Source organism: Ascaphus truei, chromosome 8 (genome assembly GCF_040206685.1).
Source record: "Ascaphus truei isolate aAscTru1 chromosome 8, aAscTru1.hap1, whole genome shotgun sequence".
Lineage (NCBI taxonomy): Eukaryota > Metazoa > Chordata > Amphibia > Anura > Ascaphidae > Ascaphus > Ascaphus truei.
The window spans coordinates 73,332,619-73,359,922 of NC_134490.1; the positions used below are offsets into that span (position 1 = coordinate 73,332,619).

The 27,304-nt window shown below is 46.4% G+C and overlaps 2 protein-coding genes across 14 annotated transcripts in view; one reads left to right on the forward strand and one right to left on the reverse strand.

The window, feature by feature from the left end:
* Window positions 1-8,538: 8,538 nt before the first annotated feature.
* CDCA3 (cell division cycle associated 3) lies at window positions 8,539-13,513 on the forward strand. 7 transcript variants are annotated; one of them, XM_075612637.1, is made up of 6 exons: window positions 8,539-8,689; window positions 9,986-10,128; window positions 11,351-11,477; window positions 12,351-12,626; window positions 12,791-12,909; window positions 13,035-13,513. In XM_075612637.1, exons 2-6 carry the CDS (start codon window positions 10,009-10,011, stop codon window positions 13,167-13,169), a joined length of 777 nt encoding a protein of 258 aa, XP_075468752.1. In that variant the 5' UTR covers window positions 8,539-8,689; window positions 9,986-10,008; the 3' UTR covers window positions 13,170-13,513. The 7 variants fall into 7 exon arrangements, with proteins under 7 accessions (XP_075468752.1, XP_075468753.1, XP_075468755.1 ...); XM_075612638.1 differs by having other exon boundaries at window positions 8,549-8,689; window positions 9,989-10,128; XM_075612640.1 differs by having other exon boundaries at window positions 8,565-8,638.
* Window positions 13,514-15,263: 1,750 nt separating this feature from the next.
* The window catches only part of GNB3 (G protein subunit beta 3), a 58,159-nt gene continuing 46,118 nt past the window's right edge, over window positions 15,264-27,304 (reverse strand). For all 7 annotated transcript variants that reach the window (XM_075612628.1, XM_075612635.1, XM_075612629.1 and 4 more), the window contains 2 exons: window positions 16,404-16,620; window positions 15,264-16,294 (listed from right to left, as the gene is read on the reverse strand). In XM_075612628.1, the coding sequence (XP_075468743.1) occupies window positions 16,188-16,294; window positions 16,404-16,620 (324 nt within the window). In that variant the 3' untranslated portion in view covers window positions 15,264-16,187. The remainder of the gene's footprint in view (window positions 16,295-16,403; window positions 16,621-27,304) is intronic.

Sequence of the window (27,304 nt, forward strand, 5' to 3'; positions counted from 1 at the left end):
GGGTGCCAGAGGCAGGAGTTGGAGGGAGGGCGTTCGGGAGGGAGGGCGTTCGGGAGGGCGTTCGGGAGGGAGGGCGTTTAGTCTGCTGGGCGATGTGTGTTCATCCCCAGCAGACTTTTTCAGGAGTTGGGGAGGGGGCGGGGCTACAGACCTGAGCTTAGGGATCCAAGTTGCAGTCATGAAATTATTCTCAAGAATGATTTGATTGGCTGCCGAGGTCCCAGTGACGCTGCTGCAGCTTCAAAAAACGATTTTTTGTTTATTGAAACTGCAGCCAGCGTCAACTCCGGGCTTCGGAGACAGGGCAGCTGCCACCCTGACAACCAGTATTCAATTTGAATACTTTGTGTCCCACGGCAGCACGCACGGCAGCACGCCCTCCCTCTGAAGCCTGCACCCTGAACGAGGCCTAAAACAAGTGAATTAGACAAGTGAATTAGTGAGGGTACGGGGTGGCATCGCACATATATAGCAGGGGTAACAACCTTAACCCTGGGGCAGCAACCAGTTATCAGATGTCTGGGTAATAATGAGGCAAATCAGTACTGAGGGATTAGTTATGGAGTGTTCATAAAGTAAGATCATTGTGTATATAACATGACGCAAAATAAGTTATGGTGAATAAAAAAAAAAGTGACAAAAACCCTCCAGCGTACAGGGTACAGCAAATAATAATAGCACGTGTGATGTGCAGCAGTACTTTAATTTCCCCTTTTTTATTTTATTTGTATATGTAAAGCAAGTGACAATGTATCTATCATTCTACATTCTTACCTAAAATAGCAATCGTTTGGTGCTTCTGTTATACGTCTGTAAAAATCCTGATTGACTAACATAATGGCTGCTTCAGTCAGTGTAAGGCCTCGTCCAGGGTTGCGGCGTGCGTGCGGAGGCGCGCTGAGGCTCAGGGAAAGCGGGTGCTTTCCCTGGCCTTAGACAGCGCGCCGTCAGGGGGCGTGTCGGGGGCGGGCCGGTGACGTCACGGAGCTGGTTCTCCCTCATTGGGCGAACCGCTCATGTGACCGGCCCTGCGCTGATTTAAAAAATGACCTAAGACCTACGCTTCCGCGCGCTTGCGGAAGCGTAGGCGAGCCCCTACTTAAGCCGCTCTCATTGCGGCTGTAGGGGCTCACAGGTAAGTGCAAGCGCGCCTCAGCACGGCTCAGCGTGTAAGCGCTGACCATGGCCGAGGCCTAACTCAGAAGCTACAATGTATCCTTATATTACTAAAATAACAGTATCCGTTGTTACAATTTACAACTCAAACTGCTGGGAAATTTGGCAACAAATTATCCCAAACAGGAAAGTGTTGCAAATATCTTGCACTGCTGGGGAGGTGGCTAAACCTGCCGTAGAAATCAAAGAATGCTTGAAAACGCATAAAAATGGCAGTGACAAAGAAGAGAGAGCGAGTATGTGGAAATGGCATTAAGAGTTGAATAATAATAATAATAATAAAACAATGCAGTAAGTATTATATAATACTACAGAACTGATTTATTTTAAAATAAAGCATATACATAAGATTTCACGTTTTGCTGCTTTCACATCTCACACAGGTCTGTAAAGTTGTATATAACATGCATTAGAAACCTTCCATGTTTTTTATAAAGTGAAAATATAGATATAGGTATCAAATAATATTATAAGACTGAAATAAAATGGTAATGCTGCTAGCAGGCCCAGTGTATGGGATGTACCATGTAACACAAGCGATACGGATTTGGGAAGAACATCGAGCAGTTTGTAGAATGTAATAGTACAGGAATACCCCGGTTTAAGGGCACTCGGTTTAAGGGCACTCACTTTCAGTACACTCGCGAGTAAGGACATATTTTCTCTAGCCCCATGCGTCTGTACGCTCGCTTCGCGCATACAGAGCATACAGACAGTATGTGAATATACCAGAGACTATATATAATATGAACTTTATGTTTATTAACAGCACTAAATAAAGCTCCTGATTGTATGAATAAAGTTTCTGGCGCCCACATTTCACCTTTGCAATGGTCCCTCAGATTAATAATATCTCCCCTCAATCCGTCCCCATATAGCATCTGTCACGAACAGCACCACTTGTGAGCATGTGATTTAGATATGCGACCAGGGTTAATACACACGGCTACTCTAGCCAACTCACCTTTCTCTTGCGCAAGGTACTTTCAATGAGTTAATATTAACCCCTTACTCAATTTCACTCATATCTATCTACTGCCATCATCCAAGAAATATGCAAAATATGCCATTAATATATCTGCCAGGGTCTCAGGTCCCTGTTTATTATAGAAAAACTATGCACTTAACACACAAAAATTTGTTGTAGCAAAATGTGTCCGAAAATGTAAATACTCTACAAAGCGTGCAACAGCTCATTCAGAGCCCCAAATCATCACTTATTAAAGCATTGTTTAATATATATATAAAAGTACAGTGCTAAAGATTACAAGAACATACTGTAGAGGGAGAAAGGGGGTGGCCCGGTATTAAAAGGGTTGCACCCCATTTGGCCACCCCTGACCGCACCAGGGAGACAAGGGGTTAACTGGACTGAGGTCCAGAAATGTGATTTAACCCTTGTTATGACCTGTAAATGTATTTTCCCCTGTTCCCCTGTTCCATTGTAATGTCTGTGTTAATCAGTGTCTGCATCACACACACACTAGAATCCATCCGGGAGCACAAGGGTTAATAGTTCTTTAATGATTATAGCACTTTGTGTAGTTTTCCCGCCTTTTCAGGGACCATTTTGCAGGTCCCCATTGGCCGCCATTAGGGCTCAATGCATTCCAATGGCAGATTGTACTGTTTTAGTCCTGTTTCCTGTAAAGACCAGCAGGTGGCGTCCGAGAGGGAGAGCGGCGGTTTCCCATTGAAAGTCAATGGGCCCATTGGCTTCAATGGAGATGCCTCGAGGTAACCTTTCCAGGAAGAAGTTGGCTGCCGTCCAGACCGCAAACTGCAAAGCGGATACAATGTCTAAAAAAGAGTTACAATCACTTGAGTCAAGTTCAAAGTTAATTGATGTGGGAATAAACAGTTCTAGGGCACCTAGAAATAAAATTCTTTTTGCCCCTAGTTCCGAGGCTTCCCCCCACTCGACCACCACCGGGTCCCCGAATCCTGGACCCCCGATAAGGGTCGAACCAGATAGAGCGGGTCGCGCCATAGGCTTTGCCGGCGGCGGCACAAACGGCTCAGAAAAATGACTAAGTGTGAAATACTGAATTTTAGGAATCCATATCTCCGGTTCCGGAGGGTCCAGCGGATCAGGGTTTGGGGTATCTGTAGCCACTGCTCCGGCATCGCTGCAGAACCATCCTTGACCCGCTTGGACCAACCCGACGGAGTATGGACCCCCTTGAAGTTCGGGACTTTTCCCATAGACTTCAATGGCAGAAAAACCCCATCGACTTCAATGGCGGCGATTTACCATTGAAAGTCTATGGCGGAGCTGCCCGTTGTTTTCAATGGGGATTTAGTGAAAAGCTGAGATTTCTTTTTCAATGGAGATTTTTGTATTAAAATGATTTAATGTACATTTGTGTAACTCCGGTTCCTTAGATAGTAGCAAGTCGCTTTTTGGACCATATGGTGTCCCAGTTCTGGCAATGCGAACTGGGAAGTTTGGACCTGCTAGACCAAACGGAACCGGATATTTTAATACGTCTATGTTTTATGCTTAATACTGTATTCTAAGGTATGGATAAATTCCAGAGGAAATTTCTTTGGCCATAATGTAGCAGATGGCCGGAGAGGCGACCGAATGTCTAGGACTTAAGTATTGTTCAAAGAGTTTTGTCACCCTCACTGTTTATCCGAGGCCCAAACCAGAGCAGTTCTTAAGTGTTCCAGTTAACACCTTCCAACAAAGGTTTTCCTGCCATAAAGCCAAATGGGTAGAATGGCTGGCATTCCATTTGCATATGTGGGGCTACAGAAATGAGACCCCAGAGTTCTACTGCGCCTGTGCCAGCTAGCAGGGGGGCATGTGTTGAAATGTGTTCCCATGTTAAAGATTGGCTGGAGGTAATTGAAAACCAATCACTGGTGCTTAATGGTACAGATAGAGGGACAAAAGGTTTATAAACTGCTGTCCACCCATATATCCTTTGTCTTCGTTTGCTGATATGGTTACCTGATATCACCTGAATGATTTCCTGATTGCTGAGAGAAATGCTACATCTAACTTCTCATTCCCCAACCCCTAAGTAAGTGTACTTCTTGTTTGTTACTGTATTATCTGTTGTGTTCACCTTTATTCTAAGGAATAAATACAATTTATTATATCTTAAGCCTCGTTCAGTTCAAACCCAATTATTTTTGTGTAATATTAATAAGCCTGTGGAAGCTATCGTCACACATACAATTACAGTAAATGCAAAACAGTTTCTTAAAATAACAGGAGAAAACATAAAACAGAAATCCCTATACAGCACGTTACCATATATCATAGGTTTCCCCAGAGAGGTCAATGGCATAGAAAGATGAAAATTCACCTGTTTAATCCCAAAACACAACTCTGTTGTTGATTTCTGATTTCATAACTCCAGGGCAAGACCTACATACCATTCTTCTCTCATTGAAAACAATAAAGGACTACCCATGTCGTAAATCAACTGCTAGGTCGACAGTTTTACGAGTTTAAAAAAAACCTTGCTCTAAAGAGATGTTTTTAAATCTTGACTCAATATTTAAACACTCATAACTTAATTTCCCCATTACTTAGACAGACGCCATCTTCATGGCTATGTCCGGCTCTCCACACGTACACTTGCACCTAATTTGACTGCCTAACATCTATTTTTGAAGGAGAAACAGTTGCCTGTCTTTGGCACCTCTTAACCATGTAGTGTGTGTTATGATTTAATTTGTATTATTGCCACAATGCCACATATGCACCTGTTATTATGCGGAATAGAGGATGTCACATGATATATTGATTTTTAATACAGTCCTGCAACTAAGTGGTGACCTGTTTATCACCTCTCTCTGGGATGCACAAGTGGTCATTCATGCATGTTTAGTTTTCTTTGAGGCTGACAGCCTAGCATCTGGCTATCGGTTATAGCCTTTTAAACAACACATTTCAACACTTTCATTTCAGTGGGCCATCAATGGTAGCTCCCCCCCACCACTCCCAATTAAGCCCTCTTTGAAGATCTGCACAGACCCAGGAAGGGCCTTGACCTGTCATAAACCCTATATATTGCATTTTAAGACAAACAGTAACCACATTAACCCCTAAAGCACCAGATTGATTAAAATACCTAATATCTCATGATATTATCATGACACCCTTCTTCAGCACAGGTGGCTCAATCAGTGGCAGTCTTTAACTGAGCCACCTGTTCTGAAGCAGGGATATCCTGAAAAGCTGACCTGTTACTTGAGGACCGACGTTCGCAACCCCTGCTATAGGAGGTATGATAATACAATGTTTCAAGCATATTCACTTGTACATTTTTTTGCCTATTCTCGTGCATCTGCATACGCATGCACACAGCACAAAGCAGTGAAGTACGGAAGATTATAAAATACATTAGCAAATGAATAAATAAATGAAACGGTTCCTTAGTAAATGTACGCAGCCAGGGTTTACATTTTTTTTCTTTGTCGATACCTTTGCTAACAAATAATTAACAGGCGTGAGTTTAGACCTTTGTGTGGTACATGTTGTAATTCTATGTTGTCTTTACAATTACGCAAACGTTTAACTGACCTTTGACGTTTTAGGTACAGTACTTTAAGGTTTCTTTGCAACCCGTCCTTGTTTTGTTTCTTTTTTAATGCGCACTTATAATGGCGCACAATGCTTTTCCTGCTGTCTACTTGGGTTGTGTCAGAGAATCTTTCTCTCTCTGTTCTGGTCTGATTGAACAATTCTGCACTGACGGCTGGGTGACCAGATGTCCCGTTTTTTTTGCCCTCTGTCCCGGTGTCCCAAAATCTACCTAAATATCCCAGTTTTCTATCTACATAAGTGGCCGTCAGACACCGATCGCGCATGCGCAGCCGGCAAGTGGCCATCGTGCACTTGGTGGCCACGCATGCGCGATGGGTGCTCGCCATTCTTGCATGCGCAATGTTCGTCCTGGGAAAAATATGGTCACCCTAAGCTGAATCAGTCTGGTTTGCTTCTCTGCACTCTCTCTTTTACTTGTCTCTGTTCTCTCTCTCTCTGCAGGGGCAGTCTCCATGCAGCTGTCTCTTTCTCTCTCGGTCCTTTCTTTCTCTGTAGGGGGAGTCCCCTCTACCTCTGTCTCCTGTAGGGGGGATGTCTCTCTGCCACTGTCTCTTTCTTGCTCTCTCTATAGCTAGAAGTCTTATGTAAGCCCAGGACCCATTATCTCTCACGCTTGCTCCCCTCTCTCTCATTTCCCTCTTACTCCACTTCTCCCCATCCTTCTCTTACACCCCCTCTTTCGCTCACTCACTCTTTCAATGCCCCACTCCTCTCTCATCTCCTCACTTAATCCTACACCCCCCCCCCCCAAGAAACACATGCGTCACGTCACCTTACTTAAGGACATGCTTGTTGCATAGATTTTAGGTGTCCAAAGTTAGTGAGCTGCATGCGGTCTTTTTTAGATGTGGGAAAAGAAAAACAGGTATATAAAGGATAGAGCGAAAACATGGCCTAATGAGAGCTTAAATGAATGTGCCCTGCAGCAGCTGTGTCAAAATGTTGCAGTGGATTTCTGCCTAACAATTGTTGCATATACTCGATGATGGAACTAAACCTTTTAGTAACCAACCCTATAGGCTTGAAAATATGTTCGTGGAAATGGTATTTGAATGTTGGCAACTATGAAACTGTTTCGTTAATTCCCTCTGAATTTCCTCGTTTGATTTCATTGCAATATATTTGAACAGATTACATCAAATAATACAGTAAGGGCATTTGTAAAGAAACTGTACTTTTTTTTTTTTATTATTAAATACTAAGCTCCATTAACAATAAGAGACAGATTATTTGAACTATATTAACACACAGCAGGGTCAGAGCCAGGGGTTGCCACCTATTGAAGGCTAACCCGGAGACTTTTTGTAATCTCATTTTTTACATTTATTTATATATTTATTTGACTTTCAGCTGTGGCATCTCCCCCTGCGAGGTCCAATCAGTATGGCTCCGCAACGTCAAATGGTGCACGTTGCCATGACGTGACATCGTGGCGCCATGCAGTCAGGTTGCCATGAAAACGGTATGCCTTATGGCGCCGACGCGTCACCTGTTGTCATGGTAGCGTGACGTCTGATAGCCTCCCGTTGTCGTGGCAACGTGGCACCATTTGATGCCGCGGAGCCATGTTGGCAGGATTTACAGGGGGAGATGCAGATGCTGCTGATGCCACCGCTGTCCGAAGATTTTTCAGGTAAACCCATAGGCCTAAGATACGTGGCCGAAACCCATAGTCTCTGGGTCAAACCCGGAGTAGTGGCAACACTTGTCACAGCCCCCAGCCAGGCCATGTTTTAGGAATAAAAAAAAATGAATTACTAAGCACCTATATATGTCTTTCTCTTATACCAAGAAACTCACATACCTACCCCCCTCCATCAAGAAAAACACATAGGAGAAGATTTTACCTGGGGGGGGGGGCTCTGGTAAAGCAGATGGTTGCAGAAGTTGGGCCCGATTTCCGGGCGGGCCCAATATCCAGCACCGATGGTGGTGATAGTGAAAGCCGGGCCGCAGCTGGAGACACAAATGTCTCATTTGTACCGGTTTTGAAATTGCTGCTCTGTTTGGAATGCAATTTCAAATCCGGTACAAATGGGAAGATTTTTTCAGCCTATCCGGACACTCGGACAGGTGCTCTAAAACCGGTACGTCTGGTCACAGATATAAACTTGGACTGTCTGAGCCTGTCTCTGATCATCTGCAGTCACAGGGACAACCTACATTAGATATAAACCCAGGAATGTCTGAGCCTGTTCCTGATAAAATGGAATCCAGAGGTCAATCCTATATTGGATATTTAATAGACATTATTAAGTAATAATCCCTGAAGAATAGGATAAATAATCTCTGTCTGGAAGAGTCGATATGCTGCTAATAATCACTATGAGATCAGTAATCAATCTCCTAGGTACTTTAATTAACAGGTACAGTTGGAGGGTATGAGTTTATTAATTCACATGAATAATTGCAAAACCAATAGAACACATAATACAATTTCCAGATGTAGTAATCCCATTGTTTAACATGGGGACCACTGCGTTTCATAGTGGTGTTTTGCGTATCAAGCCTCGTTATAGATTGATTGACATCCTCCGTAATCCTATTGTTTCATGTCGTGTAACTCAGGGTATCCAATTAAAATGAAAGAGAGATGGTGTCTGTCCTTCGGGAAGTCTCCGTGGCGTCGCCAATCGGCTTTCAGGGGCGGGATTAGCAGAGCGAGAAGAGCCAATGAAATTACGAAGGGCTTGGTAACCGAGGTGTCTGGAAAGGAGATGGTGTGGACTTTGCCATTGGCGGATGGTGAAGAGGCGTGGCACGCAATTTAGACATCAGCCATTGGGCGGTGGTGCGGTGTGTGATTGGCTGTGGCGGGAGGTTTGAATGTTGCATTGCATGAACTGGCTGTTATTGTGCGCACGGGCGCTGCGGTGAGAGAAGTGTTTGCTACCGGTGCGTGCTGCTGTCCGAGGCGCAGTGTCCCGTCGCTGTACAACCGGGAAGGCACGTGCTGGGACACGCATGTATATTGTTTGCAGTTATGTCACTGCTGCGCCTTTATCGGTTACCTGTCTGCAGGTTGTTGGTCGCTTTATAAATGGCGGCCGCTTTCTGACGCATAGCACACACCACCCAGGTCTGTGTGTTAATGGAGGGGTGGCAGTGACTTCAATATATCTCGTTATACGCGGTCTGTGATTATGGCGGCTGTCATTCTCTCTCCCTCGTATTCGGGCAGCAAGTGCGGTGTATACAGAATATAGCGGCGTATACAGAATATAGCGGCGTGTACAAAGTATAGCGGTGTATAGTGTAGCGGGTGTGCTGAACGCAGCCCTGTGTGTGAAGTCTGAGCCAGCAGTGCTAAATTAGCGATGCCGGGCCCTTTAGTTCCGTAAAGGGGCCAGATCAAGTGACGTTTATGAGCAGAAAGGCCGCAGGCTTATTGCAATGGCTTTTATTTTATTTTTTAAGATACATACAGACTTAAAAATTAAAACAATTTGCAAGTATTTATAATATATATATTATAATATGTTCCCTTAACTTGCAAGTTAGTTTGTGTGAATAACATTACATTAACAGCAATAAGCCCAAGGCCCCCTGGGGGCTGCATTAGGCCTGCGGGCTGCCAGTCCCTGCTGAAAGGTGCGGTGTCTGGTTCATGGTTGGGGTGTGATTACATTAAAAGCTGCATGTATTGTATGTCTTTATTTATTTAGCGCCAAAAGTGTACTCAGCGCTTCACAAAGAATACAGTACAGGGAATTTTAAAAATACAATAAGTGCAGCAAAAATCAACAATGGGAAAGGAAATCCCTGCCCTGAAGAGCTTACAATCTAAGTAATTATGGACCCCGCTATGTGCTGCCCCAGCTCCCTCTAAGCGGCAGTGGAAAGTTCCCAGATTCTGACATCCTATCCTTCTCTCTGGTACTCTGGATCCCAGATCCCCCTTGGAAGCTTTAAAAACAGTGTCGTTTACCCAGACGTTTGATTAATGCACCACCAATGTTTTGTTTCTCTGTTTGGTCTCTATTACAGTTTGCAATGCCCATTTACTTTGTAACTGTGAAGCACTTTGTCCAGTTGGGAGAGAGGCTGTACATGTATATAAATGGCTATTTTATAGTATGTATATAGTGGTTATTTCCTGGTAATCGCAGTGCTGTAGTATGGACACTAACCTCTGCGCTCTTCTCTGCATATAGTACATCTACAACTTTTTTGCCTTTCTCGTGTGTACATTATATACAGCGAGACTGTGTAATATAGTCTCTTGTCTGTGTGCTCCCCCAGAAGGTTCCTTCCCCTTGGATATTATGGGATCAGCAGAGTCCAGAGAGCAAGTCACCCCATCTCGTCCATTGTGTAACCGGCACCTGTCCCATGTGACCGACCCCCGCTCCCCGACAGCCGGGATCCACAGGACTCCCATCGAGGTGGGTATAATGGGGGGTGGGGTGTGGGAAGGACAGAGGCACATACAGCCCCCTGTATCTGAAGTTCTCGCTGACTCCCCCCCGCCCCCCCCTGTAAATACAACTATATGTGTATGTATGAACTTTTAGTGGTATGAACCCTGCCTTTGAATTGGGTGACCCTGTGCCTCATGTACCCTTATTGGATCGTCGGCTCTGCTGGGGTTCATTTAAAAAAACAAAAAACAAATGTACAGTGCTGCATACGCAGTTGGCGATATAAAAGGAAATATAGTTATATTAGCAATCATTGTATCTCCTGGGTCTGTTACTCGCTCTGAGCGTCTGTTCAGCGACTATTGAATATTTTTTACCGAAGCGTACGCAGGATAAAAACTCCTTAACAATCAGAGCGTTCCCTTTATTCTGTGGCTCCTGCAGGGGCAAAACATTGGAGTTCTGCAAAATGAGGTGCCCTGCATCTGTGCAGCAGGGTCTTATCCTTCTCCCTAACTTGCCTGCATGTCCACAGCTGAACCACACGATTTTCAGAGACCCCGATTCCCGACATAATGGTGACATTGTCCGTATTACTTCCTGGGGTTTAAAGGGACACCCAATAGGTAGCCACAACCGATGTTGCTGCTTCCTATTGGCCCCAGAGTTGGCAGCCATTTTGTTTCCTTCTAGGCAGATGTAAACCTGGTAACTTCAGTGGTAAGTGTCTGGGGGGCCAGGGTCACCAGAGCTGAAAATAGTTATTTTGGCTCGGGTGCCTCCTGATACCCAGCCTGTTAAAAACAACCAACTGCTCCTTTAAACCAATGTAACCAGTCAGAGCAGATGGCTGCATTACTGCTGTGCTGTGGATTTATCCCCAGTATATGTTCTATTTAGATGTCTTATTGTGTAGCACAGGTTGTGTACTGAACACTGTAGCCACAATGAGTCCCTGTGGTGCAGAGCTCACAATCGAATTATTAGTGCTTCGGGTACAGGGAGATTTCCCCCAAGCTCACGGGGAGGTGACGCTGGGATCTGAACCAGGAGGTGACATTGTCTGCATTGTGGCTCCCATGTGAGTGTGCGGTGGCTCCTGGGCAGAGTTGTCATGTCTGGTTACAATGCTGAGAAGTTGGATTCCAGCCTCCCCCAGTGATCTGCTAAGGGGGGGGGGGGGTTTGGAGGAATGGATATCGGCTACAGGTCCCACAGGGTCACTCACCATCCCTTCCTTCTGCAGATCGGTGGCTCTGCCCGGATCACACCCCAATCCACTGAGGAGGAGGTACAAGAGCCGACCGTGACACCTGACCCACGCTCCCCCACCCACCAGATCGCACGCACCCCCTTGAGACCTTCAATACCTGGTGAGTATCACACAATGTGCTATTGGACTCCTGTTCTTGTTACAATGTATAGGGTCAGGCCTTCCTGGGAGCAAAGGGAACATGATCGGGGGCATGTTTAAGGGGTTAAATGCAGCTAAGTTGCACTTCATTAAAATATACACGATGGGTAATTAAATGATTAAAAATTCACTTTTCCTGGTAAAAGAAAGCTTTGGAATTTACAATCTTTATGTAATGTTTTTTTGGTGACCTTTGGGCTGGCGGGTCAGAATACTACCATATATATTTTTCTAGACCTACAGTACCTTTATTGGTACGGCCAATTTTTGTTGGGAGACAAATGTATTTATATTGGGATCCATTCTCCTTTCTAAGCGTGAATACATCAATTGTTCAAAAACATGATAACCCCCCCCCCCCGCTGGCAAAGTTATTTGCAGTATATTTTGAGCAACCTCAATCATAGCGTAAGGGCTGCGCCCGGTGGCGTGGGCGGCCGCGTGAGCGTTCCCCACCGGCAGGGGAATCCTTCTGAGCAGGTCCCAGTCCCCCCTCGCTGCACGGCTCACTACGTGCTGTGACGCGTCAGCCGCCAGGGGATCACAAGAAAATTGTGATCCCGAGCGGTGACGCGTCACGTGGTGCGCTGATGAGCCTATCAGTGGCGGGAGCTGTCAGACAGCTTCCTACTCAAGGTGTGTGTCTGTTTGTGTGTTTCATCATATTCATAAAATCAGATCCAGCTGACGTGATCAATTAAATCTGTCCCTCGAACAGGGTTACAAAACTCCCATTTGCCTCCCCGGGGATGTTGGAAAGTATAGTCCTAGTATTTCCCCTCCCCGTTCTTTTCCACCTCGCGTCCCTTCTCACCTCTCCCCTTCTCTACAGTTTCCATCGATCTTCTGGCCAAGCAACTGAGCGAAGTCTTTGTCGCAGAGGATTCTGGGATGGAGGGGAGCTCCGTGGTCGGCAGCGGTCCTGAAACTCCCCCCTCTGTGGAGCAGGGGGGAGAAGAGGCCCCAGCAGCCCCAGTGGAGGAAGATGATGGGGGAGCCCAGGGCGAGCAGGCGGAGGGTCCAGCAGCAGAGCCCACAGTGTCTGCAGAGCCTGCCTCGCACGTGGGGCAGAGTCAGAGGGCACGGGGCAAATCCCCTCGTGCAGCGGGTGAGTAGTGGTGCCCCTTCCAATCCGGCTCGTTCTTAATCCCTTCACGGACATGGGCGGTGAGGAGGTTAAGAACTGGTGAGAGCTCAGCTGCTCCTTACCCTTCTGTATCCTGGACTTGGGGAGTGGGTTTTGCCGTGACAGCTCAACTCTCCACCCCGCAGGTGGTAAGAACGCACGTCAACGGTCCAGGAAAGGGCTGGTCTCTGTGGCCCCCGGCCGTTCCCCTCTCAAAATCCTGCAGGAGGACAACTCTCCCAACACAGGCGTGCAGCAAAGACAGGTGGGGGGAGATTGGCTCTGAGGGGTGGGAGGGGGAGACCTGAATGCTGCTGGAGAATTGGGGGAGTGTAGCCCTGCTGAAGGGACTATCAGGGGCTCCTCTCACTTGCCTTTCTCTCCCCTCAGGGTAAGAAGCTGTCCTTCCTGCCGGAGGGCGGCCGTGAGCCAGTCTCCTCACTTCGCGCTCTGAAGATCTCGCACAGCAGCTGGGAGCGCTCCCACAACAAAGAGAACACGCTGTATGGCCAGACCGAGAGCTGAGGAGCTGAGAGGGGGCTGCTGCTGTTTGAGTCCAGTGGGCTGACTCTCTGGAACCCTGCACACACTGGCACTGTGCAGTGCTCTGATATATGTAAATAGACTTTCTTCCTGTCGCCTTGCTGTGGTCTCGTTAACCCCTGCACTGCCACGGGAGCAAGCGTCACTGCAGCGAGGAGGACACTGTATTCTGTCCCGTCATAGACCTGCTGCATTTCCGTGCTGTGTGGGACATCGCAGACTGCAGAGAGGTTCAATGAACACTAAGATTTCCCTCTCCCCCTCTCCTGTGTAAATGATTGTCTGTGGATTTCTTTGTCTTCTAAACAATAAATAGAATTTTATGAGCTCTGCCTCTGGGATTTATTTTGGGGAGGGGAGAGACACGAGGGGGATTGAGGGTGGATTTTTTTAACGTGCCTTCTGTGAGCCTCTATATATTCATATAATTATTATTATTATTTTTTTTTTAAACCTGGTTTTATTTTTCCTCCTCCTGGTCCTTTGCAGTTCTCATTTCTGCAGAGATCGTCTGGATGTTTTAGAGGGGGTAAATAAAATGGCTTTTTGTTTTTGTCAGGGAAGCTGGGGTTTTATGGCTCTACTAATCATGTTTTTCCCCTGCAATGTTCCAGGCTTTCTGGCAACAAGAGTTAGAAGGAAATTAATTTTTTTTTTTTTCAACTCTTGCAGCCAGAGGGCCTGGAACAGTGCAGAGCAGAGAACGTTAGTCTCGCAGTAAAACCCAGCTTCCCTCAGGAAACAAGCTGTGTATGCCAAAGCTAGATTTAAGGGGGGTTATCAAGAGTCACATTGTGCTGGGGGAGAAGGGACAGACCAACATCGTGGGTTAAAGTACTCCTTTAGTTGAAACGAAGGGGCAGATTCCCCCAAAGTGATTTGTTACCTTTGTGTCCTGCTGAACATGACTCCTTGTCAGGCGCCTCTGAATCTAGAAACCTGGCTACTAATGTTTTAACGGTAACGGCTTCATAATTTGCTTTGCAAACACAGGGCAGAGCCAAGAAGCACTTGCTAAATAAACAACTATCTCCTTTGATTAACTTAATTGAAAACTAATTGCCTAAGCGGCCAATTGATTAGTTCTCCTGTGATCGATCAGCAAAGTTCCTGCTTCCCTGGGTTCACGTAATGGCTGCATTTCAGTTTCAATCAATCCTTCAGTCGGTGTAACTCAGCAGCTACAATGTATCCTTTTATATTACTAATGTTATAATATCGTTAGCGAGTGCCAATACTGTACCTACTCTACAACTCAAAGGATGCTCAGTATGGTAAAACTCGTTAAAAATGGCATTGAGTTGGATAAAAAAAATGTACAGTAGGGTGTTGCATGGATTGCTCCTTAACGGACTGTCCTATGAACAAAATATATTGGATCACTATTGGAAACCCTGTCCCCAGTAAGATGTATGTTTAATATTTCCTGTAAAGGCAATTCCACCTCCCCTTTGTTTTTTAACGTGGGGAGAGCAGGGGGCCTGGGAGCTGAAACTGGCTATTTTCAGTATTGGGTTCCCATGGATCTTGAGATAAATACCTGTGAAGGTAGCCGCCGGGCGGGACAGTCTTCTACAGGGAAAACAACATGGAAGTTTAAATGTCATCTATTGCTGCTTCCTATTGGCCTGTGTAACGGAGGGGCATCCATGCTGCTCAGCTCCTGGGACCCCTGCATCTATCTCCGGCAGGGAGTGTATAGAACCTTAGAATTGAAGAAGGGGGTCTCTCGAGTCGAATCCCGTTAATTTCAGCTCCCGGGACCCCCTGCTTCCAGAGATACTTACTTCTTCCGCAGTAGGTGCCATGTAATGGCTGATTTTCAAAGCTCCCTGCGGGCCAATAGGAAGCCGTGATGTCATCCGGTGCGGCTTCCTATTGGCTCGCGTGATGAGGGGAGCTTTGAAAAGCAGATATACCTCGGTAGGGGGGGGGCTAGTATCCCTGGGGCAGGGGATACATTGTATCGTGGCGTGTGGCAGTCAGTGCTAAGAGTGGGGAGTGCGATCGAAGTGACGGTATAATGAAAGCGACGCGAGACGACCCTCCCAGGCTGCGCAGAGATAACTCGCCGTCTGCCGTGGCCTAAAATAGATTTTATTTCCTCGCTATAAAACACTCATTGAAAGAAGAAAAAGCGACAAAAAGGGAAAGCGTAAAACCAAATAAATAAATGTGTTTCATGGCGTGTCGGATTACCCCTGCAGGTGATGGAGTGACAGTCCAGGACATTCGGTCAGGGTCGTTTCTCCGCGACCCAGTGACCTCGCCGCACGGACACTCAGCCGCCAGTCGCTGCGCAGCCAAGGTAAGTCCCTTACCCTAAAACTAACGCTACCCCCTACCCAAAAATCCTTAACCCCATGCCAGGGTTGCCACCACTGTGGGTTTGACCTGGAGATTATGGATTTCGGACCACGTATGTCCGGGCAACGGGTTTACCTGGTAAATTTCTGGACGGCGGCGTCTCCCCCTGCAAATCCCGTCAGCGTGGCTGTGCGCCGTCAAATGGTGCCGTGTTGCCATGACAACGGGATGCTACATGATGTCGCAGCGTCAAAGCGTCCCGTTGTCATGGCAACTTGCCGCCTTAACGTCACACAGCGTCCTGTTATGGCGCCATTTGACTTTGCGCAGTCGACGGGATTTGAAGGGGAGGATGCCAGTAAGAGAAATAAATATATAAAGAAGATGTAAAAAAAATGTTCTCTCCGGGTTAGGCTTCAATATAAGGTGGCAACCCTGCCCCTTACCTTAACCGCTGAAACCCCAAACGCTAACCCGCTACCCTCAAAATTACCGTATCGTGGAAGCGGCTGGCGGTGGAGCGTCTCTGCGGCCAAACGCCGGCGGAGACTTGGTCGTGGCAGGAAGGCCGCGGCTAAACGTCCCATTCTGGCCTGCAGGTTTCTAGTCGGGGGAAACTCGTGGAAGGTGTGTGTGGCGGTCAGGTGTAGTCATGTCTGTGTGTAGCGTTGTGCGTCTGTGGCGCGCACTCCCTTAGTTCCAGATCTTCAGGAAGCTGTCCCACGATCCCGTTGCCACAGCCATCCCATCTGGAGTGACCCCGAGACAGCTGACCCTGTTATCGTGGCCCGACAGGACACCTGTGTAGACATTACATGACCTGTCACACGGCGCAGTGACACGGGAGGGTAGAGGTTTGCGTTTCTTTGCAGCATCCCACATTAAAGATGGCTGCCCTCGCACACTCACCCACGCGCTCGCACTTGAGTGAGTCCCAGATGTTGCAGTTGAAGTCATCGTAGCCGGCCAGCAGGAGGCGGCCGCTGCGGGAGAACGCCACCGAGGTGATGCCGCAAATGATGCTGTCCTGGGAGTACACGCTCAGCTCCTGGTCCGCACGCAGGTCAAACAGGCGGCACGTGGCATCGTCAGAACCCGTGCAGATCGCCTCACCGCTGGGGAAGAACTGCGCAGGAGGCGGGGTCAGGAAACGCAGAGAGTGCCCACAGACAAGAGCTGCGCATACACAAACACACTGCACACTACACCTACAGCGCTGCACTGACACACTCACTGCACATTATACACACCTACAGCACTGCACTGACACACTCACTGCACATTATACACACCTACAGCGCTGCACTGACACACACACTGCACATTATACACACCTACAGCGCTACACTGACACGCACACACTCACTGCACATTATACACACCTACAGCGCTGCACTGACACACGCACACACTCACTGCACATTATACACACCTACAGCACTGCACTGACACACTCACTGCACATTATACACACCTACAGCGCTGCACTGACACACGCACACACTCACTGCACATTATACACACCTACAGCACTGCACTGACACACTCACTGCACATTATACACACCTACAGCACTGCACTGACACACTCACTGCACATTATACACACCTACAGCGCTGCACTGACACACGCACGCACTTACTGCACATTATACACACCTACAGTACTACACACACACACACACACACACACACACACAGTTTACACTGATATAGACATCCAGCTATACCCTCACCCTGCACATATACACAGGGCCACAGGCAGCTTTCCCGGGGCCGTGTGAGACTGGTCTGGGACATTTGGTCGCTGCCGTTTTTCTCCAACCAAATGACCGCTGGCGCTTCGTCGCAACTCGACCGGCTGTTGCCGGCCACTTCGCCGGCTCGCCACTAAGGTAAGTGTCTTATCTTAAAATTAACTACCCTAAACGCCCTACCCCAACTGCTAAAATAACTTAAATTAACCCCTACCTTAACTAGTAGTAAAACTTACCACAGAAGCGGCCGATGCCGGGTTCCGAACGCCAGCGGTCATTTGGTCGCGGCGAAACGGCCTTGACCAAATGTCCCATTCCGTTGTGAGACCCCCCTCTATCTCTCCCCTCCCTCATCCTCTCCCCCACCTCTCACTCCATCTCTCCCCCACCTCTCACTCCATCTCTCCCCCACCTCTCACTCCATCTCTCCCCCACCTCTCACTCCATCTCTCCCCCACCTCTCACTCCATCTCTCCCCCACCTCTCACTCCATCTCTCCCCCACCTCTCACTCCATCTCTCCCCCACCTCTCACTCCATCTCTCCCCCACCTCTCACTCCATCTCTCCCCCACCTCTCACTCCATCTCTCCCCCACCTCTCACTCCATCTCTCCCCCACCTCTCACTCCATCTCTCCCCCACCTCTCACTCCATCTCTCCCCCACCTCTCACTCCATCTCTCCCCCACCTCTCACTCCATCTCTCCCCCACCTCTCACTCCATCTCTCCCCCACCTCTCACTCCATCTCTCCCCCACCTCTCACTCCATCTCTCTCCCACCTCTTACTCCATCTCTCCCCCACCTCTCACTCCATCTCTCCCCCACCTCTCACTCCATCTCTCCCCCACCTCTCACTCCATCTCTCTCCCACCTCTTACTCCATCTCTCCCCACCTCTTTCTATCTCCCACGCCCCCACCTCTATCCCTCGCCCACCTATCTCTTCACCCTCCCCACATCTCTCTCCCTCCCACCATTCCACCTCTCCCCCAAACCGACCTCTCCCACCTCTCTCCCCCACGACCCCACCGCTCTCCCTCCCCCACCTATCTCTTCCCCCTCCCCACATCTCTCCCGCCCACCATTCCACCTCTCCCGCACACCATTCCACCTCTCCCCCACACCGCCCTCCCACCTCTCTCCTCCACGTAACCACCTACCCCAATACACATAAACCCCTCTCCAATACACTACCCCGCCCCAAAGTACATAATAATTCGCCTCCTAATACACATGATAACCACATAACCAACTGCCGACGTACACGGCCAACATGGGAGGCAGCCAGACAGCAGGAAAGGGGGGGGGGGGATGTTGGGCCTGACCTCTGGCAGCCACCAGACCTGGAGTACATGTGTGTATGTATGTATGTATGTATGTATGTGTACATACATACATACATACATACATACATACATACATGTATGTGTACATACACACACACACATATATATACAGCTGGTCCTCGCTTATGCGACGTAATGCATCCCGCAAACCGCCGACGGAAAGTGGACCGTCGGATTGCGGGTCCATGTTAATCAGCGGCGGTGACCGTCAGATAAGCGGGTCCGTGTCAGATAGTGAGTCCAGCGGACTGCATTATACAGCATTGGATAAGGCATTTGATGGAAAGCGGGATGTCGGATACCGAGGACCACCTGTACATACAAATCCATTGACCAGAACAGAACATTTGGATGCGTTTGGCTGCAGAGGGACCCTCTGCCTCTGCTGCTCCACTGTTGGATGCTCAGCCACCGGCCGCTTCACCAAGGTAATTTAATGTTTCATTTAGCGGTTAGGGTAGGGTGTTAAGGATAGGAGTTTTACGGTAGAGGGTTAGGTTTTTAGGGTAGGGGGTAGCGTTAGTATATCATCATACACCCTGGATTACTCAAAAGCCTGGCACTAGCTACTGAATGTTGGTGGAGAACTCTGAAAACCAGCACACCAACCACCGCTTACTGTAATGACAAACACCATAAATTTACAACTTGCAAACAACTACTCAAATTTCTACTCATACTATTACTCTCATTAGCAGGTGATGTTGAACCTAACCCAGGCCCTCCCTTTTCAACTCTGTCCCATACAAGTGAGAATACCCCCTTCAAATTCCAAAAAGGTCTATCTAGCGCCAGTATAAATATCCGGAGCCTGCTGCCCAAACTGGACGAACTAAGAGCATGGTGCTTTATGCATAAACCCAAAGCCATCGTTCTCACAGAAACATGGCTATCCCCTAAATCCCACGGTGCAACTATCTCTATTCAGGGATACTCCATTTCTAGGAAAGATAGGTCAAAGAGAGGAGAGGTGTTATTTTATATTGCAGACACTTTACCATTTACGTTGCTAAATTACCCTCCAAGTCCACCCACTTTTGAAATCCTAGTTGGCAGAATCTGCCTCCCCTTTTCTAAGCATGTCTTTATTGCTGGCATCTACCGTCCCCCTAAAGCCCCTCTACAGTCCCTGACTGATATCACCCAGTTTCTTGGCTCAATTTCCTCTCTGAATGAGAAGAGTGAGCTGCTAGTTCTTGGGGATTTCAACTACAATTGGCTCGGACCTAAACACAACAAAATCCAGATACAACTTAACCCAACACAACTAATTTCCCAACCCACATGGACAAACCTGAAATCGCATAACCATTCCTTGCTAAACTGGATTCTCTCCTCTAATCCCAGAAGAATCCAATCCTCTGGCATCCTTCCTGACATTTTCAGTGACCATGCAATAGGACCACCCTCTTCTCCTTCACATTCTCCATACTCTTGGTATTCGGAACAAAGCTTTATCCTGGATCTCCTCTTACCTCTCCCATCGTACCTTCAGTGTCTCTTTTGCTAACACCTCCTCCTCCTCTATTGATCTCTCTGTGGGGGTACCCCAGGGCTCTGTCCTGGGACCCCTTCTCTTTTCTCTCTACACACTCTCTCTAGGTGACCTAATCACATCTTTTGGGTTTAAATATCACCTCTATGCTGACGACACACAAATTTACCTTTCAACCCCTGACCTTACACCTGCTATACAGACCAAAGTTTCTGAATGCCTCTCTGGAATATCATCCTGGATGGCCATCCGCCGACTGAAACTTAACATGGCAAAAACAGAGCTCCTTATACTACCTCCCAAACCTGGCCCTACTACATCCTTCCACATTGCTATTGGAAATACGATCATTCACCCAGTAGCCCAAGCACGCTGCCTAGGGGTCACACTTGATTCCTCTCTCTCATTCTCCTCTCATATTCAAAACATTTCTAAAACTTGTCGCTTTTTCCTCCGCAATATCACAAAGATACGCCCTTTCCTCTGTTACTCAACTGCTAAAACTCTGACTCAGGCCCTCATTCTCTCACGTCTCGATTACTGCAACCTCCTGCTGTCCGGCCTTCCTACCTCTCACCTGTCTCCCCTACAATCTATCCTAAACACTGCTGCCAGAATCACTCTACTCTTTCCTAAATCTGTCTCAGCGTCTCCCCTGCTGAAATCCCTCTCCTGGCTTCCGATTAAATCGCGTATCTCACACTCAATTCTACTGCTCACTTTTAAAGCTTTACATTCTTCTGCCCCTCATTACATCTCAGCCCTAATTTCTCGCTATGCACCATCACGACTCTTGCGTTCTTCTCAAGGATGTCTTCTTTCTACCCCCTTTGTATCTAAAGCTCTCTCCCGCCTTAAACCTTTCTCACTTTCTGTCCCACACCTCTGGAATGCCCTTCCCCTCAATACCCGACTAGCCCTCTCGCTATCCACCTTTAAGACCCACCTTAAGACATATCTGCTTAAAGAAGCATATGAGTAGCACTGGATAATCATGGACACATGACACAAAGCTTGGCCCCCTGCAGACGCACTTACTAGTATTCCCTCCTACTGTCTCTGTACGTTCTCCCTACCTACCAATTAGATTGTAAGCTCCTCGGAGCAGGGACTCCTTCCTTAATGTTACTTTTACAGTATGTCTGAAGCACTTATTCCCATGATCTGTTATTTATATTTGTTATTTATATGACATGTATTACTACTGTGAAGCGCTATGTACATTTTATGGCGCTATACAAATAAAGACATACATACATACATACATAGTGTACTGTGTAAGGAAAATCAAAACACCCCAATCAAGCCCTAAAGTTCTCCTCACTAGAACATTTAGAAACTTTAACCCACAACAGTTTCTGGCAGACCGCACCAGCTGCCCATGGCACAGAATCGACTTAATTCCAGACTCGACTGCACTCGACTATTTTCAATCCGAGTTCTTAAAAGTCTATATCAATGGTACTTAATCCCGAGTAGGCTGAGCCGGATCTTCCCTGGCCTGTCTGACCTCTGTTGGAGGGGGTGCGGCCAGAGAGGAGATATGGTGCATATATGGTGGACATGCCCAAAGATCCAGACTTTCTGGAATATGATATGCTCATTGGTTGAGGAGACGGTAGGAGTTGAGATACGGATGGACCCGCTGATATGCCTACTCGCGAAACCCATCGAAGATATCTCTGTCCCTCTTAAAAAATTGGCTTCGTTCATCCTGACTGCGGCTCGCTGCTCAATAGCAGCTAATTGGAAAAAGATTAAACCCCCTTCGAAGCAAATGGTCCTTCGCAAGGTAAGCGAGGTCAAGCTTATGGAATACCTATCGGCGCTCCTGAAACAGAATATAGTACAATATGAGAAAGTTTGGGCACAGTGGCCTTATAATTAAAGAGATTAAAAATGAGATATGGTTTCCCCGTTCCTATCCCGTCTCTCCCCTCTTCTTCTGTTTTTCTCTCTTTTCCCCCTCTTTCTCTCTGTCTATCCTTTACAGTACTAATATAAGGGGTTTGATCTAAGATCCTCCTATAACTGTTAATTCTCCCGGACGGGGATCTACATAATAGAATCTAAATGCATAGGAGGTTACAAAATACTAGGAGCAGATCGACTCTTCTTGATCAATCAACTTTGAGATGCTTCGGGTTGTTCACTTTTAAATGTATATGTTAATTAAGTTTAATGTCTATAAACAACCATGTGATGTGAATGTACCCCTGTCAGAAAACAATAAAAATGTTTGAAATAAAAAAGTCTATGAGGCCCATGCTCCACTACGCAGAATAAGAGTACGGGGGGGTAGGGGGGGCACCTTCCATGGGTTACAACCGACCTTATAGCACTCTACCATCTTTGGGATGCATTGTGGAAAAGCTGCAAAGTAACTGGCACTACCAAGAATCTTAATAACTACAGATGCCTGCGGAATATGTGCATAAGGCAAACAAGACACGCAAGAGCACAATATTAATCTGACAATCTTCGCCAGAATACATCAAATCCAACTAACTTCTGGAAAGTCATCAACAATATACTCCAGCCTTCTAGCCATCAACAACCAAGTAATATCATTATGGAGGATATTACTCTAGACAAATCCCACTGACATTGCAAAAGCATTCAATTTATACTTTGTGGGGTGTGCTACTAACTTATTAACAAAACGCAACCCGAACTACATACATGAACCTCATTCTGGGAGTACCCCTATAGCCCCATCCTCTCCTAACACTGCCCACAATTTTCAATTTGTCCCAGTATCTGAAGAGGAGTGAGGATTACACAAGTGCTCCTCAAATTAAAACTAAGCAGCCAATGTGGACCTGATATACTGCAATCCAAATTCCTACGACTTGGTGCCCCAGCCATTGCTCAACTCTATCCTATCTGCAGGCCATATCCCTAAGACCTGGAAAACTGCCAGAGTTGTCCCAATCTTCAAAAGTGGGGACAAAAACACTGTCTCAAACTACAGGCCAATCTCTCTTCTCCCAATACTATCCAAAGTCATGCAAAAATGTGTTCACTCCCAATTAAGCGATTATTATACCAAGACAAATTTCCCTAGCCAATTCCAATCTGGCTTTCGCCCCAAACACTCCACAGTAACTACCCTGCTAAAAGTTTGCAATGTAATCCAGTGGGGAATAGAACTGGGTCAACTTAATTGTGCAATATTCTTAGACTTTGCAAAGGCTTTTAATACTGTTGATCATGTTATCTTGCTAAACAAACTCCAGTGCCCTGGAATAGGGAAGCATGCTTTAAACTGGTTTCATTCCTACCTATCAGGTAGATCCCAACATGTGTCCATCTCAGGTGCTAACTCCAACCCCTTGGATATCACCTGCGGTGTCCCGCAAGGCTCTGTTTTGGAGAAGAAATGTCCAGAGAATATTCCTCTATCTTCACCAGGCATTGGGGTTATCCTAATTTAGGACTGTCTCGGACACAATGACCCCCGAGCCCACAGTACAGGCACAGCCCCCAGGTTCGTCTCCTAGTTTTCTCCTGCTCAGGTAATTTGGCATCCCCTAATTGCATCGGTTCGAGGTGCAGTAAGAGGAGGGTTGAAATGGGGAGCTAGCCGAATTGTTGGGGTTTTGGGAGACTGAGTTCGCTTGGTCTGTCGTTCTTGTATCCGGAGGTCCAGTCTGATACAGAGGGAAATTAGTTTCTCCAGATCTTTGGGAATACCCCGGCAAGTCAGTTCATCCTTTAAATGCCCAGAAAGCCCCTGCCAAAATGCTGCCCCCCCGAGCTTCATTATTCCAGCCCATCTCCGCAGCAAGGGTTCAGAACTCTTTGCATACTGGCCTGCGGTACGGGTTCCTTGTCGGATTCGAAGGACTGAAGCAAGCATAAAGTATAAACTCTCAAAACCTGAGATCTCTGTTCTCTCCGGGGGACTAACATTCCGTCCCACCACCAAACTGGACCAAATCCAATTATTCTCAGACCTAGAAGAATTCTTCAGGAGACTACGACTGAGAGAATATTTCCACAAAAAAAGAGAGCACCCCCATAATGACGGAGAACAACAACAACAACAAGAACACCTACTTTACACCACCAACAGGACGCAACATCAAACTAGACGTCTACATACAGAGCTTCAGATCGCAAGTTTCCTCACTAGCATCAGCACAGCAGAAAAAAAACTATGTACAACTTATCCCCCATGGAGAGATCTGTTATCAAGGAACTGCGAAACAACCACAACATCACCATCAGATAAAGCAGATAAAGGAGGCGCAGTGGTGCTTATGAACACAAATAAATACATAGAAGAAGGCAATAGACAACTCACAGACAACACCTACTACAAGAAACTCAAGCATGATCCAACCCAGGAATATACAAAGCAACTCATGAATCTCATTCAAACATTCCCTAACCACCTGCAAACACAATTGAAGCAACTAATACCTGACAACCCAGGAGTTAGGATCTTCTACATTCTTCCCAAAATCCACAAACCAGGAATCCCGGCAGACCTATTATAACAGGATTGGATACACTCACTGAAAAAAATATCAGGCTTAGTGGAGAATATCTTCAAACCTTTAGTCACAAGCACCAACAGCTACATATAAGATAACACAGATTTTCTCAATAACCTTAACAACATCAACCAACTACCATCCAAGACACTGATAGTTACCATGGATGTAGAATCCCTTTACAGCAACATCCCCCACAAGGATGGTATTGAGGCATGCCTGCAATTCCTTACAACATCTCCCCTGGATCAGAAATACAGCGCTGATGTAATTACCAAACTGATAGAATACATCCTCACACACAACTACTTCCGCTTCCACAAGGAAATGTACCTACAACTAATGGGTACTGCAATGGGTACCAAGATGGCACCGCAATATGCCAATCTTTTCATGGCAAATCTTGAACAAAGATTCCTAACTGTATGTCCCCACAAACCCTACAAATACTACAGATACATTGATGACCTGTTTATAATATGGACAGAGGGTGAAGGAAACCTAAAACAATTCCACGAGTCCTTGAACTCATTCCATCCATCAATTAAACGAAAAATTGATTATTCGGCAAACCCAGTAAACTTTTTTAGATACAACAGTAACACTGAAAGATGGCAAACTACACACATCTGTATACAAGAAACCAACTGACAGATGCAGTTACCTTCACAATTCCAGCTTCCATCCCACTCATACAAAACAAGGTATCATACACAGCCAGGCTGTAAGATACCACTGCATATGCTCTGACACTGAAGACAGAAACAGGCATCTCACAACCCTGACCAAATCGTTCAGACAGAAGGGATACAAACCAAAGACCATTGCCAAAACTATTACATCTGCAATAAAAGCCCCACGAGAACACCTGCTACAATACAGACAGAAAGAACCTACCACACGCACACCACTAGTGGCCACATACAACCCTACCCTAGAGGGTATACGAAAAATAATCAAATATCTGCAACCCATGCTGGCAGAGGATGCGACATTAAAATAAATCTTTCCCAAACCTCCCAGTCTTGTGTTCCGGCAACCACCAAACCTCAAACAGAAATGAGTCATCAGAAAACTTCACAACGAACTTAAAGACACTGATAATGGCACAAAACCATTCAACAAAACTCTCTGCAAACTCTGCAAACATATATGCCAAGATCCCCCCACCAGTCACAACCATGGAACACGCAATGTTAAAGGATCATACAGCTGCACATCCAGGAACGTGGTTTATATGATTCAATGCAACAAATGTGACCAAGGATGCTACATTGGGGAAACCAGCCAAAAACATAAAGGCAGAATGAATATGCACAGACACTCTATACAACACCATGAAGAAGGAAGATACTACTCACCTGTGGGGCATCATTTCTCACTACCAGTTCGTTCCATAAATTATTTAAAAATCTAAATCCTCATTGGACTGTTTAAACGCACCCAAGAACGGAAAACATTTGAGCTCAGAATGATAAGTCTCTTTGACACCAAAACAAGTGGACTTAATGCAGACATGGGGTTTCTCACACACTATCATAGTTTGTTGTAATAGTCCTGCCTGCCATTGTGCCATCCTAATACTGAAGAACTCATATATATATATACTCCTTATTTTTCCATCCATATACACCAATAGGGACCACATAGTATCCACACACACTTTTAGTTGTGCTACAAACTCTCACATTTCCACACCCACCCACACCATTTATATCCCTCTCACTCCACACACACCTTGTGTAGAGCACTGTTTATACTGTGGGCTCTCCATTAATTTTTATTCACACTGTTACACATACACACTCTTTCTTCACTTGCTTTCAGTTACCCTTTGACACCTCTAGCCATAAAACACATCCACACCGGGGGAAGGACAAGCACAGATAACATTCCAAGAGACACCGTTTTTAAGTTATCCTTGCTTCATTCATTGTAACATCGCCGGAAGAAGAGATCAGTGTATCTCGAAAGCTCGCACAAATAAAAGCATTTCGTTAGCCACAGAACGGTATCATCTATTTATTTTTTGATTATTGAAGCTCGGCTAACACGGTACTGAAACCTCTACATGTATCAGTACCGTGTTAGCCGAGCTTCAATAATCAAAAAATAAATAGATGATACCGTTCTGTGGCTAACGAAATGCTTTTATTTGTGCGAGCTTTCGAGATACACTGATCTCTTCTTCCGGCGATGTTACAATGAATGAAGCAAGGATAACTTAAAAACAGTGTCTCTTGGAATGTTATCTGTGCTTGTCCTTCCCCCGGTGTGGATGTGTTTTATGGCTAAAGGTGTCAAAGGGTAACTGAAAGCAAGTGAAGAAAGAGTGTGTATGTGTAACAGTGTGAATAAAAATGAATGGAGAGCCCACAGTATAAACAGTGCTCTACACAAGGTGTGTGTGGAGTGAGAGGGATATAAATGGTGTGGGTGGGTGTGGAAATGTGAGAGTTTGTAGCACAACTAAAAGTGTGTGTGGATACTATGTGGTCCCTATTGGTGTATATGGATGAAAAAATAAGGAGTATTAGTATGTGTGAGAGACAGCTGTGTGTGCATACATATAGCACAGTATGTACAGACATGGCCTTTAGCGCTCATGGGAAGAGAGTTCGCTAGTGTCAGTAATGACTCATAAAATTTCGATCTCTGTTTAGGCCACTGCTAAGTGGCCCGAACAGTTGCATAAATTTGTATTCATGCAA

Bases quoted from the DNA above. Each gene is read 5' to 3' on its own strand.
- CDCA3 (XM_075612636.1), top strand. The intron at 10,129-11,350 runs GTGGGTATAATG...TTCCTTCTGCAG, and splicing joins TCCACAGGACTCCCATCGAG to ATCGGTGGCTCTGCCCGGAT. The intron at 12,627-12,790 runs GTGAGTAGTGGT...TCCACCCCGCAG, and splicing joins CAAATCCCCTCGTGCAGCGG to GTGGTAAGAACGCACGTCAA.